General features: G+C 48.5%; 2 protein-coding genes across 2 annotated transcripts; both read right to left on the bottom strand.

Moving 5' to 3' along the window:
- Nucleotides 1-2,121: 2,121 nt before the first annotated feature.
- Nucleotides 2,122-2,758, bottom strand: LOC123408071 (MAPK kinase substrate protein At1g80180-like). The gene has a single exon (XM_045101275.1). It carries the CDS (start codon nucleotides 2,641-2,643, stop codon nucleotides 2,272-2,274), a length of 372 nt encoding a protein of 123 aa, XP_044957210.1. The 5' UTR covers nucleotides 2,644-2,758; the 3' UTR covers nucleotides 2,122-2,271.
- Nucleotides 2,759-3,133: 375 nt separating this feature from the next.
- On the bottom strand, nucleotides 3,134-6,030 carry LOC123408061 (zinc finger CCCH domain-containing protein 34-like). Its single transcript, XM_045101270.1, has 3 exons — nucleotides 5,757-6,030; nucleotides 5,508-5,618; nucleotides 3,134-4,761 (listed from the first exon to the last, which is right to left on the bottom strand). Exons 1-3 carry the CDS (start codon nucleotides 5,853-5,855, stop codon nucleotides 3,469-3,471), a joined length of 1,503 nt encoding a protein of 500 aa, XP_044957205.1. The 5' UTR covers nucleotides 5,856-6,030; the 3' UTR covers nucleotides 3,134-3,468.
- Between the last annotated feature and the right edge of the window lie 4,997 nt (nucleotides 6,031-11,027).

Here is an 11,027-nt window from a genome sequence, read left to right as displayed (position 1 = left end):
CTCAGGGATAGGCAAGTGAAGGCCCCCGACCGACCCCTCTCCCTCCCAGGTCAGGGTTCCGGTGCCTGGGGCTTTGGGATCCGGTGCTCCGGTCGGGCTTCGGCGGCACAGCTGGTGGCGGGGCGTGAGGGGGCTGCTGTGTCGGCGCCAGATCTGTGCGGCGGCGGCTGCTGGAGGCTGTGCGGATGCGGTATTGCAGGGGGGCTGAGGCTGGACGCCGGGGCGGCCCCGGAGCTCGGGCGTCGTTCCTGCTGGGTGGCGCGGTGGTGTTGGTTGCGGGCCAAGAGAGAGCATCCCATCGTGCTGCGGCGATGGGGATGCAAGATTTTAGCTGCCTGGGTGGCTGATGCGTGGAGGTGCGGCGTAGAGGAGGTCCGAAGGTGGGCTGACGGATTGGCTGTCGACCAGAGGATTTCGAGGGCTGGGTGAAAACCCATTTTCTGGCCATGGATGGAGCCTGTGACGGCGGCGTCCGTGGACGCCGTGACCTTCCTGAAGGCGTCGGCGGGACGCTCTCTCTTCCTTTGCGAGGGACAACTCCGGAGGAAACTCCAGACCCGAGGGTCGGTCATTGGCGGCATTTGACGTCGCTCCCCTCTTGACGGCATCGATTTTGGAGGTTAATCCGGTCAGAGGGACCAAGGGGTGTGTTGGAAGGTTAGGTGATGGAAAGCGTTCTTGTGGCGTCGAGGCTGTTGTGGCAACGATGATGGGGCGAGTGAAGTCGGAGGCGTTGCGGTGGTTGCGGTAGTCGGCTCTTCTCCGACGTGTCCGTGAGATTACCTCGGTTTTGTTTGTTGCGGTGAAGTCGGAGCTGCGGCGGCGGGGCCCCTGTGGCAACGATGAGAGGCAGCAGCTGTTACGTTCGGTGGTCTTCTACGGCGTCATCCTGACATAGTTCTTCTTTAAATCTTTCCTTCAGAGTCGGAGCTGCCTGCCATAGAGTTCTGGAGGCAGGCGGGAGCGGCCTGCCTCAAGCACCCATTCGGGGAATCACCGGGAGAAGTTCGTAGGTCTTTCTGGGATGTTGTTCCCTTTTTTACTCTTCTTCTTTTTTTCCTTGATCCTTAGGATCAATCCCACCTTGTTGTAGCCAGCCTTTCTACCTGCTTTGTTTAATATAAGCCAGCCAGTTGCTGGATCTTTAAAAAAAAAGGATAGTAAGAAGCAGGAACAGCGGAAGATCATAAACAACATTCAAGCAAACATTTTAGTTGAACATTACCAAGTACAAGCAACGGAAAGTTTCCAGTGTGCATGAGCTCACAAGTTGAAAGAATGACCGAAAGTCAGGATTTGATGAAGATCTGAACTAAGCATTAAGAACTACTCCCTCCGTCCCATAATATAAGAGCGTTTTTTACACTAGAGCCCATAATATAAGAGCGTTTTTGACACTAATTATGAGTAAAGTGGGCGGGATGGTCCAGAGATACAGTAGCCTACATCACATGATAGCATTGTATCCCCTCAAAAAAATAAAAGCAGTTGGAGGCGATAAGCCAAAAGTACAACAAGAAGTAGATGCACCGTTGTAAAGGTAGACTTCGACTTAGTCATGCATGCAAACAAAATCATTCAGATGGTAACTGAAATCAGCTGTGGATCCAAGCTAAAAGAAATCCATGATGTGATATCCTATATGGCTATATCTAACAGATTTTTCTTCTAATTTTGCCTATATATAGTTTTAAGAAAGTGTTTCTCAACCAGGCACCCATATTTGAAGAAATAAATAAATTGGAACAGTAAATTCACTTAGACAACTAGGAAAGTACAGCATATACAAAGTACAAAATACTAGCCTTACAGATAAAAGAGAACTTGTTACATGTAGAAGTGAACTCAGGTTGTAGCTTCAGTAGATGAATTTACTGGCTGATCAGTGTTGAACAGAGACAATGATCAGCAATAAGCAATCAGTTATAAGTTTTAAACCTTGCAATGTACTCCCTCTATCCCAAAATAAGTGTCGTTGACCTGGTACAAACTTTTTACTAATTTAGTACTAAATCTGCAAGACTTATTTTGGGACAGAGGGAGTAACACACATAGTATAATGAAGAAAAGCATCATATGCACAAACTGTACAAGGGATGTTATTTTTTCTCACTTCCAAGATAATGCTGAGAAGAAAAGGAAAGGTAGCAATGGCACACAATAAAACGTGCAAACCTATTCAAACAACCTCACACAAAACAAACATACCCTTATTGTGATACACCTGAACTTCAAACCTATTCCCAAACACTCAAAAGTATATACACCACCCTAGTACCTTCTGGGTTCGGAAGATTGTGAGGGACCTTCCTTCCTAAAAATTCCACAGAACATGCAACGAGCAAACTTGGGTGAACGAGGATCAAGAGCAGGCGGAACATGCCGAGAATGAAAGGCCTGGTTGATGTCGCTGGGCATGCCACCGCGCTTGGCACCGTCACTGCACCTACGCTCCACAGCTCCCCATGACCCGATGCTACGGAAATGCCTTAGCTCCTTGAGTTCTAAGCTGTTGACCTCTACCTCCCCAGCTGCCCCTTGATTCCTCTGGTTCTGGTCTTCAGGCATAAGCCTCTCCTGCCAGATCAGACCAGATGAACCAGACCACCTAAATGTTTGGGAAGATCTCTGTAGCTCCGCCATCTTCCTTTCGCATTATTTCCGTCCTTCTCTATCTGTGTTCGTGGGTGTTTGTTTCGGTGTTCATACCTAAGAAGTCCTATGGTGCACAATAAGGTCTGCAGTGGGGAGGAAAGTGTGTATTGACCAAACCTAATAATATACATGCATATCAAGGAAGGGTAACCATAAGAAAATCAGGATGAGTCACATGATGGTGACAACTGGAGAAGGCTCAAGACGAAGGGATGATATAAGGTATGCATGTACAATGCATTTACACCAAGTCGTGTATTGATAGAACGGGACCCCCTGCCTGTCTACACAAGTACTATTAGCTGAAACACTGTCGTGTTTGTTGTGATGTATTCACGAGCTAACAGAATATTGCCTAAAGTGGCTTAACATTAAATGCAGAATCAACAGCAAATATCACCACCACTGTCTTCTTGTCTTAATGCGCTATTAATCCTTGATTGTAAAGCAGCTGAAAGGGATATAAATTGCACGGATATACAGAAAAATAGTAGATGACCCTGTCACAATGTTAGCTGATGGTCTAAAAGACATAACAGAATCTCCAGCGAGCCCTAACTTACAGTTACGAACGTAGCAACAAGTGGTAAGCTACTAGTTAACATCATTTACCAACTATAGCAGCTAGTTGTTCTTGAATGTTGATTCATTCCTCCTAAAATTAACCAGAATGTTAAATAGTTTGCTGCAGAAGTGACATTTCATGTTCCATTCTCTTTGACAGTGCTCCCAAGTTGTTAATGCAGCTGCCATAAACATCATTCTGACCAAGCTGAGCAGAAAACAGACAATATTGCAGTTTATATGCAATTACTACAGTAAGGTGCGCTGACTAATTGAAATACCACCCTTAGCCTTCATAAGCTCTGTCAGAGATTTGGGCCCTTCAAAATCATTTGAGAAAGTCCCCCCATGAGGCATGCGAGCAGCAGAGTGGCTAAGGCGTGACTTGGATATACAATTATCTTCTTTTATCTGAGCTAGGGTCTTCGGCCCAGTAAAATCTGTGGTAGGGTGTTCAGAAAATCTAGCAGAAATTACATTGTGCTGTTTTCCTCTACGTTTCTTCTTCTGTCCCCTGAAGGTAGCACGGACAACAGACTCAGGACACTCCTCCATCAAGGACTCTTGCCTGTAATGAGTGGATCTTGATTCAATGCCTTGGAAACCACAGACGGGTTCAAGACCCCGACGCTTCTTAGTGCGACCCTTCCTGCTCTTGGCACCTTTTCTCTTCTCAGGTCTTCTCTTTGAAGTGTGTCTTGTCTCATTATGCTGATGAGGAAACACATCATCTGCCGCTGAGCTGATGAAGCTGGAATTGAAAAACATTCTGTCAAACTCATCAAAACTTGGCCTTGCAAGGTCTCTTGTATTGTGTAGTATGTGTCCCAAAGTGGTCTCAACATCAGGGTCTTGAACTCCTTCAGGATGACTAAGATAAGCATGTTGATCATCAAAGCTACAAAATGCTTGCCCATAGTACCATGAATCATAATAATCCCTATCATAACAGGCTGGATCTCCAATATCATATTTAGCATGAAGCACCTGAGCATCTCTTTTCTGTGCCAATTGTTTCTCAAGATCATTCTTGTTAGAGAGCCCATCATCAACGAGCACATCAAATCCAGGGGAGGAATCACGACTTCCATCTTGCTCTGCATCCTCCATTGTTGAATATTCTGAGCTCTGATCTGAGTGGGTGAAACATTTTATGTATTCACCCATGTCAATTGAAGTTTCAGGTGTGACAGAAATAGGACCATCAAATTCGAGATATATTGACTCAGGAACTTCTTTTGGGTGGCATTTCTTTATGTGGTACAAGGTGTCCTGACAAGGACTTACGTGAGCCTCCTCCGATGCCTCAACCATCTCATCTCCAGAGAAATTTTCATTGACAGCAGGATTGAAAGTAGTTGCCTCAGAAGAAATCGCTGATTCAGTGTTAGGGATTGGCTCATGTAGGAAGGGGCAATTGTCACCTTTTTTGCAGCCAGAGCTATAGTAGAAATAACAAGGATTGGCTGTCTTGACAGAAACAGAACCATCTGATGAGGGTGGGACTGTCAAGGACTTCGTTCTGTTGAAATTTTCCATTGGCTGCAACAGGAGAAGCTCGTCAGACAAGAAGCACCAACAACACATTATCAGGGCAATACATCGAAATACCACAACTTGATATTCTATGGAATCTCATATTCTATTTGTAGAATTGGTAGATGAGCATAGACAAACTCAAATAAATTAATTTCATATTCTATTTGTAGAATTGGTAGATGAGCATAGACAAACTCAAATAAATTAACCGCCAGGTCAAGTGAAGCCTTCTTTTCATACCAGATTTCATGGTTATAAATTTCCACCCCTAAATGGCACGCAGACATGCAGCAAAGCAGAAAACTACACATGGAATAGTTTGTTGTCACAAACTCACAATGCATACAAACAAGAAATTCTACGAAATTCTACACCGAATTGTCGCTGACTAACAGTAGGCAGGCTATGTGCGCAAGGTGGAATAGAAGAATTGGGGCTAATGTATACCTAGAATAAGCTCAAGGGTGTTTGTGAATATTTTTCTAAGCAAACAGAGGTCCACTGTGATAATGACATACTGTATTAGGCATGCAACCCTTCTTCGCAAATTACACCGCAACAGAAGCTACCCTGGCACAAGCGTAATAATGAGACCCATCACTAACCACCAAAGCAAGCGTCCTAGGCATGCAAGCAATCAAGCATTGAAGTAGACGCACTCCTTTTTGCGATTACTCATTACAGAAGCGCACACGCATATCAATTCGAAGGTATTGAGCTCAGAGGTTACGGATGTACGGATCACACACAGGGTGGCGAAAGGTGCAGCTTGGGTTGACGCAGCTGCCGTGGAACCAGTACCAGCAGTTCCTGGGGTTGAACCGCGCGCCCTCGCAGTGGCGGTACTCGCATTTGGACCCCTGCAACCAAAACGGCACACGAGCTCCGATCAGTAAATCAACCAACCGAGGAGGCATCCAGCTGCCATTCACCGGCAAGGAGACACAGAGACCAAACGAATCGACGGATTTGCGCTAGGGTTTTGAGTGGTACGGCACCTTGGTACAGCTGACGCGGGAGACGAGGAAGAAGACGCAGTCCGTGTTGCTCCTCCTCCAGCGCGGGTCCTCGCCCTCCTCCGCCGCCGCGGAGACCATCGGTCCCCTTCTCTCTCGTCCGCTGCGTCGTCGGCGGAGGAGGCCCCGGCGGTGGCGATGGCGGTGTGGGAAATGGGGAGGCGGCGGTGGACGCGACGGTTCGGGAGGAAGGGAAAAGGTTTTGAATTTTACTTTTCTTAAGGGAGAAAAGGGGTTTTGAACTTTTTGGTGCACTAGCACCAGGCCGTGCGTCGCAACGGCATCATAAACTTATATGCATTCAAATCAATCCCTCACGAACATAATATCTCAATGAATATATAAATAATATATTAATCCAAATCAAATCAAACCGGTGACATAGTACACTTAAGAAATATCCGTGTTAATATTACACATTTAATAATGACTGCATACAAGCTCACTTATATTTGCACTCCAATTAAAATGATTATCTATTCTACCGACATAGTCACACATCATATTAATTTTAAAAAAAAAATTCTTTGCTACAATACAACCTACACCTTGTGTTTACACAAACAACCAGTTTCTATTAAAATTGATTTTACGAAAGTAGAACGATGGCTTAGGCCAGAGGGGAGCTCAGGGAATTCAGAGTGCTAGAATTGCAGCTGCTACTCAAACTCGCTCTCGACCAGCTTTTCCACCACCCGTGCAAGAGTTGCGGCTCTTCTTCAAACATGCTCTCGGCTAGCTTTTCCACCACAATCCACCATGATTCAAATCAGTGTGCCTGGGAGAGAAATAGGTCGTGCAAAAAAAATCATGTGCTCTGCTCTAGCTTGCCTGCCCAACCATGGCCCATAGCTCCTCCATTGGTTACCTTACTTGTCATCAACATGCTATCGGCAACAAAGGCTTAGGCGACATCTAGCCCCACCCAACACCACCGCCCCTGCAGCGATGCCGGAGGGAGCACGCCTTTGGCTACCAGGTACTCGGCAGCAAGGCGGCTAACCTTCATGAGTACCTCGTACCTGTGATGCGCCGGCGCACCCGCCTGAATGGGTGGCAGCAGGTAGAAGTGCTTCTGGCCACGGTTGCCGTGCGTGAACAGTGGCACGCGTATGCGGCCTCCACCGTGATGTTGGTAATACATCTGGGGGTAGTCGAATCGGTGCGGTTGCAGATGATGCCCTGCTGCTACCCCTGATCTATTTGCGACAACAAGCACATGCAGCAAGAAATCGGAATCAAAGCAGGCCGAATTGGTGGATGGAGATGGGGAGGTGTAGCTCTCGCGACCCGACGGCTCACCTTATCCTCGGCTGGCATCGGCCCCATGAGGACCACACTTGAGCTACTGGACCACACTTTGCACAAGCCCTGCTGTCTAAGCACTGTCAGTTTGCCCAATGCTTTTCATAAAGTCGTCTATGCAATCCTCAATGTCGTAAGACATCTCCCGAACTTGGTCCCTCCATTCCTTCATCTACGCATCAAGATCACGGTCCACCTCTGCCAGCCTATGAAGGAGCGCATTCATGCTGCTCAGCTCATCTTTCATGAACTCCACCTCCCTGTGCACACCTTTCAGCTTTGCGTACTCCTCCCCGAGCAGGGCGGTGAGCTTGTCGATGACAGAGGTCATCACCCCTGCCAAGGCACTCACCATCTGTTGGATGCTTTATGAGCGTAGCTAGCAAAATGCCCAATTTTGCAGAAAATGACCCCAAGCTTCACCACGACAAAGAAAACACCTGGCAATATATGTATGTATCACTGAGAGAGGTAGGTATCATACTGAATAAGAACCATAATTGCAATCATAACTTTATAATTTACTCCCTCCGTTCCTAAATATAAGACCTTTCAGAGATTACACTATGGACTACATACGGATGTATATAGACATATTTTAGAGTATAGATTCATTCATTTTGCTCCGTATGTAGTCCATAGTAGAATTTCTAAAAGGTCTTATATTTAGGAACGGAGGGAGTAGTAAAAAGAGAAAACCACTCGCATCACATGCCACGGTCAATTCAAGACGCACATGCAAACCTGTAATTTTTATCAGAATTCAATCACTCTCTAATGACACAAATGTAGTAAAGAAATAGAAATGAACTCCTGGCCTGGTACTGTGGGCACATAGACACACGAAGCCGGCAAGATCAACAAATCGGTAGCGGCGATTGTGAGAGACCCCGCCGGAGCGGAGACCGGGAGCCGCTCGTTTCTGCGATGGGCGCAGAAGTCGTGGCGGCGGCGACGGCGGCTGGGAGCGGCGACCATGGAAGCGTGGGCAGAGCGCGCGTGTAGCTGAGGCACCGTGAGAAACTGAGGACGCGCACATGCACCAAGAAATCGGAATCAAAGCAGGCCGAATTGGTGGATGGAGATGGGGAGGCGTAGCTCTCGCGACCCGGCGGCTCACCTTGTCCTCGGCTGGCATCGGCCCCATGAAGGGATCTCCGGCCGCGCCTGCTGCTGCTGGCGGCAGCGGCGGTTGCTAGCCCGTGCGCGTCCGCTTCCAGGGGCCGGTGGGGAGCCGCCAACGGTTGCGACATCCATGGAGGCGCGCGACATCGAGGGTGGGGGTGGTGGTCGGCAGGAGGTGGTGGCGCACTCGAGCCTGGAGGTCGAGATGGGATCGGGAGGTAGTTTTTTTTCTTTTATCTCGTGCATACCGTTTCGATTGACTTATTATATGGACTGCGGGTTGAATTCTGAAAACCATAACGGCTTTTTTGCAAAAATGCCACGACGTACGGCAGAAGCGCTCCGCGCTTTGTTATTAGGGGAGATTGGGTCTAGGAACAAATCGCGCTCTGTTTTTGCAAATGCATACCAGTCCCTCCAAGTTCAGTATTTACATTACACCAAATGTATATATTTTTTCGGGCAACTTAGTGAGCTTTATTCAGATAAAGGCATTCCCAGGACAATCTGCTAAGAGCAACTCTAGCAAACCCTACAATATCTCGACCCGCAAAACACGTTTGCAGTTTCACGAAGATCTCGTTTACGGGTCGAAAATGAGCGCGGTCGAACATAAACCGTAGATAAAACTGCATAATTTGAAAATATAGTTTCGCGGGAAGTTCATCCTACATACTACATATATTACATACTACATACTACATCAGTACGAGCTCAGTCCTCCTCGCCGGAGCTGCAGAGATCGATGTACATCACCTTCTGCTCCTCGCGGATGCGCCGCCACTCGTCGTCCTTCGCCTTGGCGGCGAGGTTGGCCTCGACCGCCTGCCGCCACTGGAGGTCTTCGATCTCCTCGTCGTGGCGCCGGCGCTCCGCCTCCTCGTGCAAGCTACGCTCGGTAATGGCGGCCGCAACCGCGTCCACATCGGCGACGAAGTCCTCCGGCCCAACGACTCCACGGTGGCCGAGCTCCTCGGGCTCCTCCTTGACGGCGACGACTTCCTCTGGCTCCTCCGAGCACTGCCTCTTCAGAGGGAGAGGGCGCGTGCCGGAAGAGGAGGAGCTACCGGCATAGGACGAGCCATGCCGACGGTCGTACTCCTCCGTCTCCTGGACGAGGAAGCTCGCCGGCGGCGACATGTCGCGGTTGGTCCACCTCCGGGCCCCGCACTTCCTCGCGGCGTCCGAACGGACGCGCCGCTCGCGCTCCGGGTCGCTTCCGCCGCCGGAGCTGCGTCCGGAGCTCCACATTGCTGCTGGAGGCGGGGGAGGTGGTCGCCGGTGGCGAGAAATGTGGAGAAGGGGTGGGGAATCGTGGGGGCTCAGCGGCGGCGGGGATAGGGTTTCGACCCGCAAACGCGTCGTGGAACCGTAGATATAGTGGTTGGGGTGTGCGTTTCGCGGGCCGCGACAAAAAAATTTACGGGCCGGGCGAGTATGCGTGCTCTGTTCTGGCCGGAAAAATGGGCCGAACCCGCATACTCACCGGAATTTTACGGGTTTGCCTCTTTTGCGGGGTCTGCTAGAGTTGCTCTAAGAGACTGGTCACTAGGAAGGTAGGAGTTACATCAAGCAGTTGTCGGTCACATTCAAGGTGCAGGCTTGTTTTGCATAAAGATGTGTCGAAATGTTCATTGACCTGTTTACATGTTAAAAAAACAAAAGATATGAAAAGATTACTAAGCTCTCCTATTTCTAGAAGGATAGGGGCCACAATTGAGCGAGAATTGTAGCGAGAGTTCCAGAGTTTAACCAACTCTAGGCAATCCACTTCCATTATCACATGGGAGAAGCCTCGAAGTGCAGCGAAATGGACTCCATCCTGCAACGAAAAAGCTTCAATGATCAAGGGGTCCGAGACCCCTACATACGGTTTCATCAGGCTCCCAGCAGTGCGATCGGCGAACGGGCGATGCCACCTTCGCCACCCTGTCCATCAGCTGTGTTGAGCGCGACGTTTGTGTTGATATTTACAACACCCATGTGTGGCGGACGCCAACCAAAACATGGCTGGGTAGAGGCAGCCTCATGTGGTAGATTTAGCAGTGTTATCGCCTCCCTTGTAGCACGCATAGTTGCCATCGGATCCCGAGCTTCCTCCCCATGTTTAACACAGATCCAAGAATGCCATATTAACCACATTATGGTCATGATCTTTGCACAGTCATCATTAATGAACCGAGGATCACATGTGATATCCCTTGCCCATGAATTCAGGTGTAGATTGGCTAGCCTCAAATCAAACCACACGCACGCCTCCTCCGAGAAGCCTCGGGCATGTGGGCAGTGTATGAGAGGACACATCAAAGCCTCGTCCATGTTTGAGCATATTTTGCAGCATTCAGAAACTGCAATGTGGCGATGCTTCAGAGTACTTTCAGCTCGAAGGATGCCCCGAAGAATTCTCCACCAAAATACTCTTACTTTCAGAATGACATTTAATTTCCATAAGGCCTTCCATAACTGTTGATCGTTCTGTGAGGTCTCACTAGCCGTCCCTTCCTGTAGAGCTAATCGCTTTTCGTGAGTCACTAGAGCATGGTACGCCATCTTGACAGTATAGTTACATGATCTTTCAAACACCCAAGCACGGAAATCCCCCTCCTCCCTGCCTAATAGGTATATTCATAATGGTAGCGTCATCAGAGGGGATGAATTTGTCCCTAATAGCATCCTGACTCCAGGTCCAAGTATCAAAATCAATCATATCAAATACTTATTCAATACTTGTAATCGGTGGCTTCACTTGTAGAGTCGTGGAAATAGTCCCTGGTATCCATTTGTCCATCCACACTGAGATCGTACTACCATTCCCCACTCATG

Source organism: Hordeum vulgare, chromosome 1H, assembly GCF_904849725.1.
Source record: "Hordeum vulgare subsp. vulgare chromosome 1H, MorexV3_pseudomolecules_assembly, whole genome shotgun sequence".
NCBI classification, from domain to species: domain Eukaryota; kingdom Viridiplantae; phylum Streptophyta; class Magnoliopsida; order Poales; family Poaceae; genus Hordeum; species Hordeum vulgare.
This window is presented reverse-complemented; position numbering and strand designations above follow the sequence as displayed.